Source organism: Phyllobates terribilis, unplaced genomic scaffold (genome assembly GCF_046119375.1).
Source record: "Phyllobates terribilis strain yellow unplaced genomic scaffold, ASM4611937v1 Scaffold_2__4_contigs__length_985480577, whole genome shotgun sequence".
In the NCBI taxonomy this organism is placed as follows: domain Eukaryota; kingdom Metazoa; phylum Chordata; class Amphibia; order Anura; family Dendrobatidae; genus Phyllobates; species Phyllobates terribilis.
In genome coordinates, this window is record NW_027362762.1 from 148,607,874 (window position 1) to 148,629,517 (window position 21,644).

General features: G+C 42.9%; 1 protein-coding gene across 3 annotated transcripts in view; it reads right to left on the reverse strand.

The window, feature by feature from the left end:
* The window catches only part of LOC141198470 (cyclic AMP-dependent transcription factor ATF-7-like), a 93,398-nt gene that overhangs the window by 48,127 nt on the left and 23,627 nt on the right, over positions 1-21,644 (reverse strand). For all 3 annotated transcript variants that reach the window (XM_073662969.1, XM_073662966.1, XM_073662967.1), the window contains exon 2: positions 1,805-1,860. In XM_073662969.1, coding sequence (XP_073519070.1) covers positions 1,805-1,852 — 48 coding nt within the window. In that variant the 5' untranslated portion in view covers positions 1,853-1,860. The remainder of the gene's footprint in view (positions 1-1,804; positions 1,861-21,644) is intronic.

Here is a 21,644-nt window from a genome sequence, read left to right on the forward strand (position 1 = left end):
TTCTGAGTCCAACAGCAGGGATACAAACATATCCTGAAAAGAATAGCACTGAGGTCCCTTCACCATTGCTCCTGCACAATGATGGTGAGGGCCAAGAGCTGCACCATGGCTCTGTTCAAGGGAAAATGTGAAATTCCATCGCTAATGCCAGGAGACTGAATACACAGATCACTGATGCAATAAAAAGAAATTAGCCGCTGCTGTTGTACTGCTCATCTCAACACACAGCCTCCTAGGGCTGCTCCTACATCAGCTGGGCAGCTAACGTAAAGGCCTCGTGTGACTACATAAGAGGGATCTACACCAATCACACAAGTGAAAGGTCTAGCCACTCGTTATGCTTTGTATGGCCAACCAGGAACATTTTGAAGTTGTAAATGTAGATAGAAAAGGGATATTAAGAAGATAAAAGTTACTTAAATGGGGTTATCCGGTACTTTGGGGCTAAGAACTGAACATCAGGTAGTTGCTAACTACCTGCCTGTCCTGTGTCGATTGTACCAGCTCTGATCGATCACGGATCGCTCCTGCTCGTGGATTCCCCCACTTCCTTTTACCTCTCATCACTTCCGCTCTGTCGAGGTCATACTGATTGACAGCTAGCTCCTTGGTAGTGATTCCGCGTCAACGGAGCAGAGCGGAAGAAAAGAAGCTGTCTGTCAATAGGACTTCATCAGAAGCAGGAGAATCGCTAATAGGAGCAGTACGTGACCACTGTGAACTGGAACAGGTCAGAACAGGCAAGTAGTTAGGTATATTATATCCACTTACAGAGGAAATTCAGCCTCCTGATTCCATAGTAGAACTGACTGGGCCTCCTAAGACCCAGTAGAGTCCAGAGTGCTTCCTAATCTGTATACACAAGAGCTAGTTCAGTGCTTTGTATACAAAGATCGAAAAGGTAATTATGGTAATAAACAATGCTTGTCTTCTCTGTGGGGAGTCTGGCTGTGTCTCGCCAATTGTTTATACTGCACCAACGTTGTAGTAGGTCAGTACAGAGTAAAGAGTGGACTGCCTGGACATTTACAGTTTATGGGGAGTCCAGAAGTAGTTAAAAAATATACCTGTACCAAACAACACATTTGCATCCCATCAATGGAAGCTAAGACAAGGACAAGATCACGTCAGTTTAAGAATGGTCTTCTTACAAATGTCACTGTCATCTGATAAAACAATCTTCACGGATTGACCAAAAACATCAAAATCGCTCAGAAAAATGCCGATGTCCCTGAAGTGATCTGGCACTTTTGTTATTTCATGAAGAGAGAACAACAGCAATGAACTACGGAGACGTGAACAGAACCTATGTTTAATTCTGCAGCATGGAAATGTGATAAATGGCCGGTCTTGACAGACCTATTTTTACAATACTGATAATATTGTCACTTTAAAGTGGACCTGTCACTAGGTCAAAAGTGGGCAGATTTTGCTCTAATTTTATTCCCACTACTCCTTTCACTATTCAGGTTTCTTTTTTCTTTTTGTAAATCTACCTACTAGAGATATGTGATTTATTTAGAGCAAACTTAATGGTCTTTCCAAGGGGGTGTGGCTCAAAGGATTTTTTTTTTTTGAGGGGGGGGGTGTGGAGGGCTAAGGTCCATATCTATGGGATCATATGACAGGAATAAGAGAAGAGCAAAAACTGGCCAATTTGACCAGGTGATAGGTCCACTTTCAGTGCATAACTCCTGAGCAATGTGAATGGTTACAAAGCCTGTGGGAAATATAACAGACAAGGAATCTCTTCATCAATCACAAACAAAAACTGCAAATATAAAAAGTGAACAGTGTCTCTTACCTGTCCGCAGCCAGGGGCGCTGCACACAAAAGGACGATCGTCTCCCATTACTTTTTCTACAGAGCAAACAAAAAAAAAAAGAAAGAAATTGTTAAGTGTAAAATAAAGTATCACTTTCCATACAGAGCGCTGCCTGTGCAGAGACAGGAGATCCTCAACCCAAAGCTGTAATCCAGCAGCGAGCTGGTGATATAGTAATATACTGTCATTTATAATAGTAGGGAAACCTTCTAAATGGGATGTTCTTTTTCTTAATTACATTTTATACCTATAGGCATCCTCCTTCAAAAAAATAAATAAATAAATAAAATGTGTACCATCACCAGCCACTAGAGCTCTGGCCCCAGTCTTTGTAGACATGGCTGCAGTGGTGACATCATGATTATGTGGGATGTGACCGCTGCAGCCAATCACTGGGTTCAACAGTGTTGTGCCATCTATATTGGTTGTGCCCAGTGATTGGCTTTATTTAGTCATGTGCTGTAGTCACATTGCAGGATGTTTGTAACATGAAAAAAACTGTAATTATTGGTAAAAAGAATTAACTTTCATTTGATACTGAAGACTTGTAGTAAGTGAATAGAACGTTTTGTTGATACATCTGCAGCAGCAAAAAACACTGACGTTTAGCTCAAAGGACTGCCCACAGTGCATACAACTATCATATTAAAGCCTGTTTAAATAGGCTGATTATCAGGGAACAAGCTTCTGAAGGAAAACCACTCATCCATGAGGTGTGATGATTAAGAATGATTGCGTTTATCTGCTGATGAATGATATTCTAGGAGCAAAGAATGATTGTATTAGCCATCGATCTTTGCACATATAATTCTAGTCACCCTGTTGAAACGGACCAGCAAACGACTGGCGATCAGCTTGCATGGAGCCGATCAGTGGATCACAGATCGCTCCGTGTAAACTCCGCATTTGAGAGTTGTAGAACAAGTAGCTACACAAACAGAACGCCACAGTTATAACTCATTTAGACGAGCCAATAATTGGGATACAAGTGTTTGTTAGACGCTCGTTTACGACTTTCAGCTTCTCTAATCGGACTGGCAAACATCTGCAGAATGAGCAAAACCCTTGTTTATCAGGGGCAATGATTTTAAAGCAGGCTTAAAGCGCACCTGTCAGCAGGATTGTGCTCAGTAAACTACATACACTGTCAGATGGGCGACATAACACTGATTAAAATGATACCTTGGTTGATAAAATCCATCCTGTGGTTCATGTGTAATCATTACTTTCAGTTTGGAGATAATGATATGCTTGTGCTCCGGGGCGGCCTGTGGGGGGCGCTCTATCTGGTGCTCTTCTTACATGTTCATCTGTATGCTCTTACAGCTCACTGATCGTTCACTGACCTGCCTCCTATTTTACATAATGCATCTAGTAGTGTGAAGCTAGGTAAAATAGGAGGTAGGTCAGTGAAGGCACAGTGAGCTGTCTTAAGAGCATACAGATTAATATGTAAGCAGAGCACCAGATAGAGCGCCCCCCCACAGAGCCCGAGCATATCATTATCTCCAAGCTGAAAGTAAAGATTACACAAGAAGCACAGGACGGATTTCATCAACCAAGGTATCATTTTAATCAGTGTAATGTCACCCACCTGACAGTGTATGTGGTTTACTGAGCACAATCCTGCTGACAGGTGTGCTTTAAAATAACATAATGGTTCTCAGCAGCACATCATCCCACACACAGAGCTTTCCTGCAAGTCTAGTAAAAAACTGCCAGTCTACCTGTATATAGCCGATCAGTGGCTGATCAATGGCGTGGATTGTGCCACGTAAACCAAGTATTACAAAACCATCCGTCCAAACATAGGGAACAGGGCTGTGGAGTCGGAATCGGTATAAAATGGACCAACTCCTAAAATATATAATAAATTGGGTACAGTAGTTCAATGCAGTTTGTGGGAAATATTTTTTCCATAAGAATTTGGGAAAGTTATGAAATGTCCTATAAATGTCTGAGGGTCTAGATTTTTAGCTGAGATGAATCTGTGCTACAGTAAATTTATCACTTAAACATGAGCCATGTATGAGGGAGTCTGAGTCGCGGAGTCGGTGTCAGAGGTTTGGCTTACCAACTCCACAGCCCTGATAGAGTACACTAGAACACAGCAGGATAGTACTACACTTGCTGCAGGAAACAAAGAAATGGCCGCAGTGTGTACGCGTCTTATTCAAGCTTTTGCTATCTAGACTCTCATTTCATAAAGGGGCATGTGGGTTCAGACTTCTCCTCGGCCAAGGTCCAAGTGCTCACAGTGATAATCGCTGTACAGCCACTCGGGATATCTGCCCAGTCAACCTTGTTCGGGATCAAACAGGTGCAAGAGTTGGAAGTCGCTCACCAATCATTTCACCACCCTCACTGCTGCCACAAAATGCAATCCTATCAACCCCAAACTCATTCCTCCTCCTTTCCATCTAGTTGTCTTCTCCAAGGAACAATCTTTGACAGAAAGAAAAACACATTAACTTAAAAGGCGTTTTCGATCTGAGGAGAAAAGTCTGCAGCCTATGTGACTGCAGACTGCTGAATCATGACAGTGTGCAATGTGTACATAGTCAGGATCCCCCTGTATTTCCAGTGTGAGCGTACGGTCATGTGACCGTCTGTGTGTGATTTGCAACTTAGTGACTCCCGAGCTTTTCTCAGTAGAGGAAAATATAGAGAAGCTGGATAAGACTAGTCGGCATGTGACCACAACTATAAAAATTGCATACTTGCGGTCACGTGGCTGCCTACCCATGTGGGGAATAGAGAGAAATTGTGACAGTGTACACATTTTTCACACTGTCACGATTCAGTCATCTGCAGTCACACAGAGTGGCTGCAGACTTTTCTTCTGAGACTGGACAACCCCTTTAATCAAACATTTGACCATATAAAAATCCTGATAATTTGCAGGTGGCTTCTGACGCAGAGCTCACATACCCCAAGTAGCCTTGCAGGAAACACCACTTTTAAACATCATATCGAGTTATAAGTTACAATATAACCACTGAGACCCCCACAATATCGACAACAGGCTATGTAGAACTCCATCCTGAACGGATCAGAAGACCACACACTCGACCTTTGAAAAAAGCAAAGTACAGCTTTCTGCTATTCCCATAGAGAATGAATGTACAGGAGGTTGAGCATGCGCACCTACACTGTATTCAAGAAGGGGCTGCATAGACCCATTCTCTGATTGCAGGGGGTCAAAATGGAAAGGGGATAACTAAATACTTTGAGAATAACCCTTTAAGAAATTATGGAGACTCTTTAATGTTATCTTTATTTCTCTATGGCATTACATCATCATGTGTTCTATAATCGCATCTAAAGCAAAATGGAGAATAGCTAACGAGTAATCCGTGTATGACTTCAGATAAAAAAAATATCAAATTAGGCCTTTATAACATCTACATATACCACTGATTTCATATGGAGTTTTATTTCTTTTAGTTTCCAAATGAAAAATAATTGAATGCTGCAAGTACGTAACCATTCTCCTCTAAGTATTACTGATGGTGGGTGAAACAGGTGCAGGAGCTGAGAATAGCTCAGTATGTATGGCACCTGATAAAGCATTTGTATTGTGGCACACAAGTCCCTACGGAATTAAAGGGGTCATCTCATGAACAAAGTACATTTTAATCAATAGATCTTACAATAATAAGCTCCACAATTGGATGTGTTAAAATTAAAAAGCAAAATGTTTTTGTCAGGGGAAAACACAAGTCACTTATGAGGAGTGAGTATACAGACGAAACAGTAGGGGCTAGCAGCTGCTGCTTTCAGAGATAACATTTCCCTGCCTGAGGTAACACATATACTGAGACTGCTGTGTACACATCACGCAGGAGGCAGACTGCTGTGTACACATCACGCAGGATGAAGACTGCTGTGTACACATCACGCAGGAGGCAGACTGCTGTGTACACATCACGCAGGAGGCAGACTGCTGTGTACACATCACGCAGGAGGAAGACTGCTGTATACACATCACGCAGGAGGCAGACTGCTGTGTACACATCACGCAGGAGGAAGACTGCTGTGTACACATCATGCAGGAGGCAGATTGCTGGATACTAGTGTTGAGCGAGTATGTTCTATTAACCCTTTCGCCGAGTATGCTCGGGCCGAGCTCTGAGTATTTACAGCTGCTCGGTGATAAGGTTAAATCGCTGCCATGTGCATGATTTGCAACTGTTTGACAGCTTTATTACATGTGAGGAATGTGTAAGAAATAGACATTCCTCCCATGTAATAAAGCTGTCAAACAGTTGCAAATCATGCACACGGGAGCAATTTAACCTTATCACCGAGCAGCTGTAAATACTCGGAGCTCGGCCCGAGAGTACTCGGACAGAACATACTCGCTCAACCCTACTGGATACACATCACATAGACAGACTGCATGATATACGTGAGGGTGATATGTCCCCTCTCCAGAAACGTCTTTAATGGATTTTATATTTTTTTCTCTACGAATGTGCAAAAAAGACGCAAAATGATGTAAACTTGACAAAACATTGAAGAGAAAAATAATTTTGTCTGACTATATCTTGCCCATTTCTCTAAGGATACAATGCCAAATACCTTCCACGACATTGAAATTGCAACACCAAGTAGGAAATGTTGCAGAATTATGAAAATCACAAAATCATGGTAATGATATACAAATGATCAAAAAAATGGAAACAAAATGTTTAAAACATCTCAATTTATTTTAGTATTAAGTATGAGCACCACATGCAGAAGTCCCCGCACTGACAAGGATAGGTCATCAATGATAAAGTAGTGGACAACCTCTTGAAGGTCTCGCAGTCTGCTCATAGTAGCATGAATAACATGTGGCTTGGCGTTATTGTTTTGAAAAATGGCTCCTGAGACACTTTAGAGAAATGATCATACCACTGATTCCACCATCAAACCAAAGAAACGCTGAGCTGTTAGTGCACCTGGAATGAAGACTAGAGGAGTCCAGCTAACATACATTATGCCACCCCATACCATAATCCTAGGAGAAGCGCAGGTGTGACATTCTCTCGTGAAGGCCTCTTTATGTCATTGTCCACCTGTTCTGCAACCAGAGGCTGGAATGGAGGTTTATCCTCCTAAGCAATGAATCCCGCTTTCGTCTTGGACTCAATGGAAGCCAGAGATTGGTCTGGAGAGACCACATTAGCAACGCCATGAAGATGCCTTCAAGATGTAATGTCACACTGATCCCACTCCTGGGATTATGGCGTGGAGTGGCATAATGTACAATAGCTGGACCCCTCTACTCTTCTTTCCAGGTAAACTAGCAGTTCGATTTACTTTGACGTACAACCAGTGGTACCAGTCATTTCAACAACATGTCCCAGGACCCGTTTTTCAACACAACGCCAGGCTGTATGTTGCTTGTGCTACTGTGCGCAACCTGTGAGACCTAAGTGTGCTACCATGGTCTGCTGCATATCTGGATTTATCACCCACATATGGGACGTTATTGCTTGGCAATTACGAAGGAAGCTGTCAGCAGTGGATCTTTATGAAATGCACAAGTGCATAACATTCTTGACACAACCATTAATAACCTACGGTAATTGATAGCAGGTAAGGCGTGTAAGTGGGGGGACTTCTGGATACTGGATAAATCAGGAGGTTTTGAAAATGATATTTCAATTATCTTCATCATTTCCATATCATAAACATGTCCATCAATCCTGTGAATTCTAGGAATTGCACGACTTTTCCATCTTGGTGTTGTAATTTCAGAGCATCTTACAAGTAACCTCTAACCATCCTAGTTTAGGTGGTAACCCCTAGGCCACCAGGGTTTTCATCAGGAATATTATCACTAATCCCTAAATCACCAAATTTAAAAACAAATGATGTAGTTCAAGAGAGCGTAGTGGCAGGGCAACGGCCCATATTGGTCATGGACAACAACAAAATTAGTGATGGTCCTTTTGTAAAACTTGCGATGCTATAATGCGTGGATATTAGTTGTAGCATGTACTCATCTAATCTCATAAGTAGAACGGCAGGAAAGACACATGTGCACAACAGCCAACACGAGTTCTGCATATTTTCACAACAGATTTTAGTAATGGTCTTGTCTTACAAGCTTCAGTCCCCCAGCATTTCCTGGGAAAGACTGGTGGCCACAAGCATTCGGAGCCCATAAGCCGTGCATGTGTATCTTTTTATTATTATTATTTAGAAATGAAGCGTGAAGGGAAAAAGCGATTCCACCCTGCAGCAGCTCGGAGCCTGGGACATGGTCCAAGTCGGCAGCAATCCACTCGATGCATCTGCTGGGAAGCCGTGATACACTATGAAAAGCCGTCTTGTCAGCAATGGGCCTTAGGCAGAAGGTTTTCCTCTATACTGTGCATTTTGGAAGCTTTATTAACCGGGGTGCACTGCAATCAGACTGGAAATCACAATTAATGTTATTCTTGGAAAGTAGTTTAATACGACATCTGCTCATTTCCACATTGGCCTCCCAATTGGCCTGGGAAAACTGGCAACGTGCATCTCCGTACCACCCCAAAAGGTGCTGTTCTTGGGAGGCGAAGATGGACACCTTCCGGAGATACAAATGCAATGAAAACTACTAGCAGCTAAGCTAATTTAAAGAGGTTGTCCACTACTTTTACATTGATGTGGTAGGATAGGGAATCAATGTGTTATCGGCCGAGGTTCGACAACTGGCACCCCCGCCAATCAGGTGCTATCGGTGCCGGCCGGAAGTACTTACGTGCGGAGCTTGACCGTCTACTTATAGTAGTCAGGGCTTGTTAGTGCACACCCGCCTCCTATTCAATTCAATAGGAGGCAGATGTGTAGTACCCTGCAGCGGCCACTACAAGTAGACGGCCAGCTCCGCAAGTACTTCCGGCTGACGGCCGCCGCCACTGATAGCTGCTGATCGTCCGACCAGACATTGATGCCCTATCCTGAGGATAGGCCATCAATGTAAAAGCAGTGGACAACCTCAAACACTGAAAACGGAGGTACGACCCTTGGCTTAGGGGCTTTTAGCCTCACAATTTTGGCATCCGCTGACAGATTTTGTTTAGAAACCATAAAAAAATTATTCAAGGTAACTTTCAGTAGAGCCGTATAGCCCAAAAGTCAAACTATGCTTACGTTAGGCCATCTTTGGTCTACCATGTCAGGTATACCTGGACTATTTTGTGCTTTTCAATAATAGTCATTGGAGGATGCTGAAAATTGCAATATGTGCGGCACCTTGGGAGGGCTGTAGGCATCAACTGAACACAATAAACTGACTTGTTGATGGATGGCCCTAAAGAAACACCTTTTAATCAATTTTTCTCTATAGAGTGCTCAAAATGTTACCCATGACAGTCCAGTCAAATAACCCCCTAACAATGTACCACCCTACACAGGTTCTGACATCATTGCACCCCAAGAATTTGTTACTATGAAATATAGAGCTCAGTTTGTGTAACAAGTAAGTCCTTTCAATCAGCAATGCCCTCGGGAATTGTATGTAAAAGTAGCTGATTCTCGTGATTTTACATTCAGGCAAGAAAGGTCAGACCCATATGAAGGTTTCCCATCTGCTGATTTTAGGAATTAAATGCAGCAGAGAATAAGAACTATTCTCCGATGGTGACGTTTGAAATAGTCGCCAAGAGGACAAAGGCCGACACGAAGATAAAATTCTGGAATCTAGACCTAATGCGGTTCTTTGAGGCTTTTGAGAGTCTGGATAGATAGGAATGTGTTAGTAGGAACCCAAAGACCGATGTAATATCCTGTTGATATGTAGAAAAGTGACTACTGGGGTTATGATATCCAGAATATATTTTGTGCAAAAAAAAAAAAAATGTAACATTTAGATTACTGAAATTTGTGAAAACTTTGTTTGGTTTTCTGAATGCTAATGTGACACCCCAGGGGTCTGGTTGCCACAGTAATAGAGATATTATGTCTGAGAGCAAGTGGGAGGTTTCTCTGGTCAGGAGCCCTAAGCATGCAACACTGCCCGCCCAGACCTGGGAGGGGAGGAATCTGCCCTTATAAACTGGGTCTGGGGAGGGATTAAGAGAGACAGAGCCTGCAGAACAAGCAGAGCAGTCAGAGCCTGGAGTAAAGCTGCAGACACAGGAAAAGATACATCAGGAGCTCTGTAGGAGCAGAGGCAGAAGGCCAGGGCCTGTGAGCAGAGATATAGCTCGTCCTGGCTAAAGTTACTAAAACCAGACACAGGAGTCCGAGGCTGTGGGGACTGATATATACCCAGCAGCAGAAACCAGCCGGCAGGGGATTCCAGGTCCTCTGGCCATAGAAGCCCGGAGGCTCAGTCACAAAGAAGGGACCAGCGCCGCCATCCAGGAGCGGAGGCTAACAGAAGGCCCCAAGTCACCAGCCATACGGGTGAGCACCACACGGTATACTCAGGGACGTGGGCTACTAGTAACCGCTGACAGCAAGGTAGCCAGGAAGAGTGCAGATAAACGGGGAGGCCTACAACTCCACCTGGCCAGGGGAACTCCTGCTTGCTCGCAGACTGACCAGGCCCCTTATACTAGCCAGTACTCCCGGGAGGGTCTGCCTTGTACCATCAGTAAAGACCCTGAACTGCACCACACGTCTCTGTGATTCCTTGCCGCACTAGCACCATTAGCACTGGGACCCTCACACCATCACTCCCATCATCTCTCACATTAGCTGCCCTGAGGCAATACTTCTCCCGTGGGGAGTTATCCCATACTCGGCTGCGCAAACAACATCAGCCTCAGCGGTCGGCAGCGCAGCGGCGGTCCCCACTGACCGCAATCCACGGGTGGCGTAGTCGGACATTTGCTATACATTAAGACTGCCACTGGTTTGACCACCCTGGGCACGGACCGGGTCACCGCCACACGGAGACTACAACCCCCAGCATTCTACAACAGGCCCGGTTCCGGGTTCCCCTGCACAACACAGGCCCAGGGGGCGCGTCACTAACATAAGTGAACAGATTCAGAGATGTTATTGTGAGAGGTTTTAAGACATTTAGACCCCAAATTTATCAAGTTTAGTGTTTTGCATGCCAGTCTTGACGTAAGGCACTCTGGAGTAAGATGTGCCAAATTCATTAAGAGACATGCACCTCTTGATGAACCTCTTGATGAATTTGGCACATCTTTGAGCAGCCGAGTGCCAGTATAAAAAGTCTACTTCAGTCAGGGACTTGAGTCCATTTCAGTCGTCATTCATGGCACACTTGTGGTGTAAATTATGATTAATTTGTAGGCTGTGCTTGGACACCACCCTTCCAGCTAAGCTCCACCTGCATTTCAAAAAGTAGCAACATTTTCTGCACAAATATGAGTTGGGCAAAAATTTTACAACATTTCAAAAGAGTTTTTCACCAGAATTCTGGCAAAAACGGGTTGAAATGTGGAGGGCTTTAGTTTTGGTTTCTACAGCCGATTTGACTTTTGGGTCTCAGCCTCACCACCATATGTATATTGCCAGGATAGAAGTTCATCTCCTTTAGACTTGGCCTATATCATCACAATATCAGTTAACGGATCCTACCAACGCAGATCTGTCATCAGGCTATGCGGATTTTCTAAAGAGAACTGGTCAGCAAAGTTGTAAAGAAGCCACTTCCAGGACACAACTGGGCTCACAGACGTCTCTCCGTAGAGTTCTGCATTTACTAGGATGGAGCTATAGCTCTCAAAAGTCATCCGGGTGGTGCTGGGTCAGTGACTAGTCATGATCTCCTCGCTGTTGACACCCGATTAGCACAGCCAGTGCTAACCTCCCACTGGGTAGAGTGTGAATCAAGGCAGGTCGGGCAGCGAAGAGACGTACCCACATAATATGCTGGAATGGATCTTACAGTAAGTCAAAGAACAAAAATAAACTTATCTAATGCCATTTTAAAAAACTTAGCTTGAAACCATTAAACACGGAGCAACTAGATCAGCTATGCCCTGATGTACCGACCTCCTCACAAACAGATAATCTTGAGATTGACCAAGTAAGGTCGAAAAGTCAATTTTATACCTGTACACACCTATTGGAGTTACCGAATAAAGCATCACCTTTTCCAATAAACCCTACTGGATAATATTTTGTGAACCTCTGATACTACATGACACTGGTCATTTCTTCTGAGCACAAGTCACCTATTGGAAGTAGTAGTTGATTATTTACCAATAAGAGTCTACGTTAATGCAATTTTTTCTTAGGTGCTAACAATACGCTCAAAAGAATAAACATATTACGGTAACTACTATATAATAACAACTTGCTGTTCATATGTTCAGACTTTTAAGCATCTCTTAACCGATTCAGATTTTTAACCTCTTATTGACATATGACGTACAGTTACATCATATGCCGGCTCCTTGACTTTAATGCGGGTACAAGATCTGAGCCTGCATGTTTACGGCAGATGATGACTGCGATGCTGTGACAGCGGCATTTACAGCTTGCCGGCTGTAAAATATATAAAAGTTCAAATCAGTCCCCCTCCCCTCCCCTCCATCTACTTCCCCAATAAAAACTGAAATAATAATAATAATAAAAAAATAGACATGTGGTATCGCTACGTTTGTAAAAATCCGACCCATCAAAATATAAAAATTAACTAACTTGTTCTGGCATGCCAAGAGAAAAAAAACAAAACAAAACCTAAAATTGTGTTGTTGTTTTTTTTCCAGCTGCTGCAACATCACAAAAAACGCAATAGGAATCCATCAAAACATTGTATCTACCGCAAAATGGTATCAATAAAAAGCTCTGGGAGTAAAAAACAAGCCTTGACCCAGCTCCATCACCAGAAAACTGAAAACGTTACAGGCCTTGGAAAATGGAGACACAAGCAAAATACTATTTTTTTTTTTTTTTAGTTTTTTCACCACTTAAATAAGAGGAAAAACAAAACTACTTTGCATGTTTGGCATCGCTGTAATCATACTGACCTGGAAAATTATATTTCAAGGTCATTTTGACTGTACAATAAATGCTGCAAATAAAAACAAAAAAAAACAATCCTGGAATTGCACTATTTTCACTGCACTTGGTACTTTTTCCCAGCTTTCCAGTACGGATGGTGTCATTCAAAAGCACAACACGTCCCTCACACGCCTAGGTCGATGGAGAAAAAGTTGTGGTTCTTGGAAGAAGGGGTGGAAAAACGAAAGTTCAAAAACGAAAAATTGCCTGATCAGGAAGGAGTTAAATATGCCAAGTGGTTAGTGTGTGTGTATATATAGATAGATCGATAGAGAGAGAGAAAGAGAGCTGTAAATTCTTCAGGTGTTTTCTGCTATGAAGATGCTTTAGGCTGCGTGCCCACGATGCAGTTTTTAAGCATTTCCGCTGCGTTATTTAAAAACGCTTGCTGCAAGGTCTTTAGTGTTCCCCAATGAAAATCCGCATGTGCTGTGCACATGTTGCTGAAATATCCGCTGCGGATTATCATTGTGGAAAAATCTGCATCACTACCATTAATTTTGCGAAATCGCCGCCATTGACTTACAATGAATCGCATAATACCCGCATGACTACATGTGCACATGCGGATATTATGCGATTCAATGCACAGATGGTACCCAGGTCTGGAGAAGAGGAGACTCTCCTCCAGACCCGGGTACCATAGTACCTGTAGTTAAAAAATAATTAAAATAAAAACAAAACCTTATACTCACCTTTCCGGCGCCCTCCAGTCTCCTCGGCTTCCGGTGGTGACCATCACATGACTAAATGACGTTATGGAAGGTCCTTTTTAGAGCACCGCGAGCCGCCGAAGACACCGGATGCATCGCTGAGGAGACCGTGGGCCATCTGACAGTGAGTAAAATGTTTTTTGTTTTAACATTTTTATTCTTTTTTTTTTACTATTAATGCTGCATTTGTAGTATCGTAACTTGGTCACACAACATATAGTGTGACCAAGTTGTCAAGCACTTTCCAAGTGATGCTAAAATCGCTTGGAAAAGCGCTTGACAGCCTGCATGTGAAAATGCATGTTAAAAACGCTTCACAAACGCTTCTACCTGGCAGAAAAAACACATGTAAAATCATAATGCATTTTTTCTGCCAGGGAGATGCAGAAATGCTCAGGAAAAATCCGGAGCATTTCTGCATCGTGGGCACATAGCCTTATTCTTTACATTACAAATCAATGAGAACCCTCAGATGCCATCTTTTTGAGGGCTTTGTCAGCTTCCAAAAAAATGGTTAGTAGTTTTGTTCTTTGATGAATGGAGTTAAAAAAAAAAGTGTGGATCATGACCGTACAAAAATATGCCCCCAAAACATAGGAAGAGAACGTCAAAACAATACACCGTTGTAAGTGTGCAAAAAAAAAAAAAAAACACTAAAAAATAAAATCATAAAAGAAAACATTTTTCACACAAGAGAAAAGGATTTTCCTCAAATGACTTCCTCTTGAAAAATACATGTTAAAAAAAAACAAAAAAAAAACATCTTTTTAACATGGGTTTGAAAGCTGTGTGGAAGGCTGGGTGCCCACATAGCGTTTTTCAAGCGTTTATGATGCAGAATTTCCGCAGCGGAAACGCTAGGTAATCCGCACCCCATGGTCCCCAAGGGGATTCCGCATGTTCTATGCACATGCTGCGGATTTTTCCGCAGCGTTTATGCTGCGTACAAAAATCCGCAGCATGTCATTTAATTTTGCGGAAGCGCAGCGGATCTCCCGCCATTGACTTGCATTGAGACGCATAGAATCCGTGTCTGTACATTTGTACAAGCGGCTTCTATGCGTCTCTATGTGCGGATGGTACCCAGTTCTGGAGGAGAGGAGACTCTCATCCAGACCTGGGTACCATTGTACCTGTAAAAAAAGAATAAAATAAAAAATAAAGTTTATACTCACCTTTCCGAAGGCTTCTCTGCATGCCGGCAGCGCTGAAGGACCTTCAGGGACGTCACAGTCATGGAACCGCAGGCCCTTCACCGCTCTGTCTCGCGATATGCCGGCAGCCAGGAACCAGCGAGGAAGCAGCGCTGCAGCACATGCCGGGGCATCAGGGGTGAGTATAGCTTTATTTTATTTTTACGGTTCACACTGTATAAATCCATGCTGTTTGCATAGATTTATAGTGTGACCTAGTTGTCAAGCACTTTCCAAGTGATGCTATCGCCTGGAAAGTGCTTGTCAATCTGCATGCGGAAACGCATGTGAATCCGCATGTGGATCCGCATGTATTCTGCAGGAAAAATGCATGCACAATCTGCATGCGTTTTTTCTGCCAGGGAGATGCAAAAATGCTGCAGAAATTTTCTGCTTCATTTCTGCATCGTGGGCACATAGCCGAAAACTGAGCGAGAGGAGTAATTCAGCAACCAGGTGAATAAGAAAGCTAAAAGAAGGAGGGGGATGAAGTGGCATTAGGTTGTTCTCTTCCTACGGCCAGTCTCCATATAAACATACAGTGGCTTGCGAAAGTAGTCACCCCCTTGGCTTTTTACCTATTTTGTTACATTACAACCGGTGTTTAAATATTTTAGTAATTCGATTTGTGTGATGCATCAGCACTAAATAGTCTATGTTGGTAAAGTGAAAAAAATATAGGCATAAATTACATTTAAGGGATCAAATTAGTAAAAATTGGCATGTGCATATGTATTCACCCTTTTTTCTATGAAGCCCCTAAACATTTCTGGTGCAAGCAATTACGATACCTTCATAAGTCACATGCTGAGTGAAAGGTAGTCCACCTGTGTGCAATCAAAGGCTATGTTCACACATCATGGTTTTTTCAGCATTTTTTGATGCAAATTTTCAGCTGTGTTTTGCAGTACCAGTAAAGTCTATGAGATTCCAGAAAGCTCATGCACACGTCGTGGTTTTTTTTTGTTCAGGATTTTGTGCTTTGCATGTTTTTTTTGCAAAATAGAGCACGTCACTTCTTTCAGCATTTTTTCACCCACTGGAAGTAATGGGTGGTGAAAAAACGCTGAAAAAAAACGCAGAATGAGATTTTTTTTTCACTGAACTTTATGTACATGCATAACGGAGACAAAAGGACAGACAAAAAATGCTGAAAAAAACTGACCAAAAAAAAAAAAAGCAACAAAACAGCAACAAAAATCCTGACCAACCTCCTGGCAAGAGATCAGGTTTTACTGCTGAAAATGAATGCTGAAAAAAACATGATGTGTGAACATAGCCTAAGTGTCTCATGGTCTGTCAGTATATAGACACCTTTTCTGAAAGGCCACAGAGGCTGCAACACTAGTGTTGAGAGAGTATGTTCTGTTAACCCTTTCACCGAGTATGCTCGGGCCGAGCTCCAAGTATTTACAGCTGCTCGGTGATATGGTTGAATCACTCCCGTGTGCATGATTTGCGAGTGTTTGACAGTTTTAATACATGTGAGGAATGTGTAAGAAATATACATTCCTCACATGTAATAAAGCTGTCAAACAGTTGCAAATCATGCACACGGGAGCGATTCAAACATTTCACGGAGCAGCTGTAAATACTCGGAGCTCGGCCCGAGCATACTCGGAACAGAACATACTCGCTCAACACTATGTAACACCATTACGCAAGAGGCACCACCACTAACCAAACACCATGAAGACCAAGGAGATCTCCAAGTCAGGGACAAAGTTGCTGTAAAGTCATGGTAGGGTTATAAAAAAAAAAAAAAACAATCTCCGATGATCCCCTGGAGCACCATCAAATCCATTATCATCAAATGGAAAGAACATGGTACCACAACAAACCTGCCAAGAGTGTGCTGCCCACTAAAACGCTCAGCCTGGACAAAGAGGACATTAATCAGAGAGGCATCAACAGAGACCAAAAGGTAACCCTGAAGGAGCTGCAGAGTTCCCAAGCAGAGACTTGAGTATCTGTCCATACAACCATAATAAGCCATACACTCCATACAGCTGGCCTTTATGGAATAATGGAAGACTCCTCAAATGTATGGAGGAAGGTACCGTGGCCAGAGGAGACCAAAATGTAACTTTTTGGCCACTAAGGAAAACGACATGTCTGGCACCAAACCAACACAGCTCATCACCCCAAGAACACCATCCCCACAGTGAAACATGATGGTGGAAGCATCATGCTGTGGGGATCTTTTTTGGCAGCAGGGACAGGGAAAATGGGGAAGATGGATGGTGCAAAATACAGGGATATTCTTGAGCAAAACCAATTTCAGTTTGTCAGTGATTTGAGACTGGGACAGAGGTTCACGTTCCTACAAGACAATGACCCAAAGCATACTGCTAAAGCAACACTCCAGTGGTTTAAGGGGAAACGTGTATATGTTTTGGAGTGGCCTAGTCAAAGCCTAGACCTTAATCCAATTGAGAATCTGTGGTCAGACTTGAAGATAGATGATTTCCTCTGGTGAACAACAAACTTGAAGGAGTGGAGCACTTTTGCCTTGAGGAACGGGTAAAAATTCCAGTAGCAAGATGTGGAAAGCTCATAGAGACTTAACCAAAGCGACTTGCAGCTGTAATTGTTGCAAAAGGAGGCTCTACAAAGTACTGACTTTAGGGGGATGAATAGCTATGCACACTGAAGTTTTCAGTGATTTCTGTCCTATTTGTTGCTTGATTCACAGTTGTAGGCATGTTCTTTACATAAGCTGATGCAAACCCTCAAAAAACAAAACAAACAAAAAAAAAAACAGTGAAATTCCAGGTTGTGAGGTAGCAAAACAAAAAAAGGCCAAGGGGGTGAATACTTTCACAAGCCACTGTATAACGGGTGCATTGTTGTGTTTGTATAATGGTTGGAAAGCTCAACGTAGGGTATGTGCACCCAATGTCTCTTTCAGGCGGCCAAAAATATCTTTTTGTAGCAATATTTACTTTGTGCACTCTTATGTATGCAGGAAAAATGTATTACAAAAAAATTCATGTCTAGAGCATGCTGTATTTTCATTAAAACACTACTGAATGCACAAATTTAACCACTGCATAATGTGGTCAACAGCAGGGTACAAAAACAGAAAAAGAAAAAAAAAGACATTGACCGCACATCCAAAAAACATAAGTAACTCTATAAAGTTCTTAATAGGTTCTCCAACAGAAAAAAAATAGTCTGTAGACTGGCAACTCTCCTTTACAGATCCATGAGGAACCGATGCAAAAAGTATACTAGGAATTTGTATGGGCCTCTACACAATTCTCGCAGGCCTGGTAATGGTCTGCTGTACCATTAATGCTGCGAGTGCAATAATACATTTCTCCATAAAATAGACTGCGGCCACTTAGCCATCAAGGTACAAAATAAAGCTATAAAGCTGCTCCAGCTCGCACAGAGGCTGGGATCCAGCACCGAGGTGACTGCACAGACCTTACTATGAAGACACAAAGGTGATGCTTGCATATCCATACAAAGCTGAAGCGCTGGCACAGACCAATCATTCTTTTTCACATTTCCTATTCTGAGGCTGCTGTTAAAACAACAGAGTCCCATCGGCTTGGCGTGCTGCCTGCTGGGGAGAGGCAAAGTCAACTGTGGAATGCGAGAGGGAAAAAACCACCACAGACTTCGGGGGCCGAGCTTGGATTTCCTTCATTTCAAATTCTAGAAGTTCGGTCTTGCAAACAAAAACTTAGTGATCAGAAGAAACGCCAAACCATTCTGTGTCCTCCTTCTCCTTGGAGAGGCCTGCAAACCCTGACTCTCCAACTATTGTGCCATGCAAGATGCCGCACCAGCCTTCTCGACCACAAGAAAGCCACGGGCTACAGCATAAGCCATGCCCGGCAGCCACTGCCGTATACATTGTACTCACCCCAAGTAACGGTCTTCCTTTTCCTGTGCAGATGTTGCAGCATGAAGCAAAGTTTCCATACATATATGATCAAGAAGACCAGATGCAAATTGTCTCTTCAGAGAGGAAGACCAGAAGATCAAGAAGACCAGGACACGTGAAGCGTTTCGCCTCCTGGTCGCTGCTTTCCTGGAGTATATGCAGAAGAGATGGTTCCCGCTTGTCTCAGACATAACACAATAAACCGTTCTGCTGAAATCGTTTCTTACCTGCTGTCAATGGGCAGACTTGTACAGCTCATGTTATTTTCTGCGCCTCCCCCCACATGTGCGGAGGAGAGATTTGTAGGGCTGCTGCCCACTCAGTTATGCTCTGCCTTGGCTAGACTATGTGTGTGGGAGGGAGAGAGAATCACGACGGCAGTGACGATCACACAGTAAGTTCCTGAAAGTGCACAGAGCATAGCCAGACGAGAGTTCCTTCTCATGCAGAATTGTGATGGGACAATTACAGAAGTGGTAAAGAGCTCACGCCGGCCGTGCAGTCCCATGTAACGCTGAATCAATACTCAAAGTCCGGCTGTAACTATGTGACCCCAAGCTTCATGTACTTAGGGATACACTAAATTAGGTTTGGAGCAGCACTTCACAGACTAGAGAGACTACGGCTTCATTCAAATGTACAAGAAAAAAAAATAGATCATTTTTAATCAATGTGCTGGATCCGATTTTCAGTCATATGTCCAATTTTTACATCTGTCATCATCTGTTTTCCATGTGTTAAAAAAAAAATTAAGCTTCCACTACCCATCAAAAAGTAAACAACGTACAGCACATTAATGGCACCCGTGTGCGGTCCTTTCATTTATATTTTTCCATGGACCTATTCATTTGAACGGAAAATTTTGATCATGAATCCGTAAACCGTCGGTGGACAAGTCTACGTTTTTTTTTTCTTTGCAAAACATTCGTTCCACAGAAAAAGCAAACGTGAAAAGCCCCAATAGATTAGTGGCTGCAAGTTCTGTCTGTGAAGCACATGAACAGAAACGTTATGTGAACTGCGCAAGTCGGAACGAGGCGTGAGGGTAAATGCTCACAATGAGGATTTGATGGCAAAAAAAAACAAAGCGGAATATTCTACCAGCAGAGAAAACAACATTAATATCACTTTACTTCATTTAATCCTACACTTCAGACCACAACTAACAAAGAGTCTGCGGTGCAGGAAAAGTCCAATATATTCACCAGTAGTTTTGGCCGTAGCCACACCACTTGTGTCAATACTCAGAGCCTCGGTTCACAATTCCATCAGATTGGAAACAACGGACTTCACAAAAAAGTAAATCAATGGGGTCCGTCAGGTGATGGATTGGGAACTGTATTGAGACACAGCCCAGAGCTTTAGCCATATAACTCTGCCGGTTGTCACTGGAAACCGACAACAAACTAGTTGTCAGACACGCCCCTGACAGATGGGTTGTCATTGTGTCTACTGTTGCAGAAATTTTCCATGTGTGAATTGACCGGCTGTACAAATTTTAAAATCCGCAGCGTATCAATAATAATTTTACGTGGACTTTATTGTGGGTTGCGCCCTTTATAATGCCCAAGATAAAATCTGCAACGGGATTCGCATGTAACACTTGAAGGACTTTACTGCGGAAAATCTACTGTGGAAAATCCATATCAATTCAGCAACATTTGCATTAACTCAAACCCCCATTAGGGCTTGTTCATGTGGTTTTATTTTCCGTGGAAAAAAACCCCAAAGTGTTTTTACTGTACCAAAGTGATGACATTTGTGAAATCTCATGCACACGCTGCTCATCTATTCCTTGCAGATATGAAGCAGTGGACTCTAGCATTCTTTGCAGCGTTTTTCAGCAATTCAAATGAATGGGGGTAAAAAATGCATGAAAAATGCACAAAAAACAATTCAAAATAGGAAAAGGGGAGTCCAGCAATCTGAAGAAAGGCGGCCATACATTAGGGATTGCAGATGGTTGTTTTTAGAACGACTTGTCTCTGTGAAGCTTGTCATGTTGGATAACAATGTTTTAAGTGGTAATGACAGTATGAACAAAAAACACAATTTATTTTGTGACCTGGTCTGTGACACAGCAACTACAGCTCTTGACAATGACCTGAGAACCTCCAACACGGCAGATCAACTTTGTGACAGATAGCGGCCACGGGTCAGACATGGTATTATTTATTTTCTATGCTTGACTTGTATAGCGCCATCATCACTGTCCCCATTGGGGCTCACAATCTAAATTCCCTAATATGTTTTTGGAGTGTGGGAGGAAACCAGAGAACCCAGAGGAAACCGACGCAAACACGGGGAGAACATACAAACTCCTTGCAGAAGTTGTTAATCGGATTTGAACCCAGAACCCCAGCGCTGCAAAGCAAAAGTGCTAACCACTGAGCCACAATGGTAGGAAAAGGTGTTAATAATGGTCTGAAGCGGACTCTTCAATGTCCACAATCTCTGGTGTTTGGCCAGATTATTGTAAGAGTGATGGGTTATTAGACAACCTCAATGGTGCCGCTATTAGACGCACACTATGACAAGAAACAGACAGGTTTGAAGTGAGGAAAAAAAAAAAAAAACAAATAGTAAACTTTTACTTTCCAGCAAACTTGGTGACGCACGCACTCTCTTCCCGCTACATGGTCAGTCAACCTGAGTCACTGTTATAAACAGGCACATATCAAGGTGGGACGCGTGCAGTCACAAGGCCGGGCTATTGCTGTCACATTTACATCTGTCACTCAGCCGACAGGAAGGGCAGGGAAAGGTAGACAGCCTAAACTAAGTGAATGGAGCCAGATACAGTTCCCTGCATAGCCGAGAGGCCAGGAGTGTTAGTGAATAGAGGAATTACAGCTGCGCCATTGAGTGTGGAGAGGAACACAGCGCTGCACCCGATTCATTCTCAAGATCACTGGTGGTCCCTGAAAACAGACAGTCACTGACACCGTGACTTTATATCCTATATATATTCCGCCATTATAAGATGGGATAAAACTCTTCAGAGGTAACCCGTCAAGTCCATTACGCTGCCCTCGTTGAGTAGTGAATGC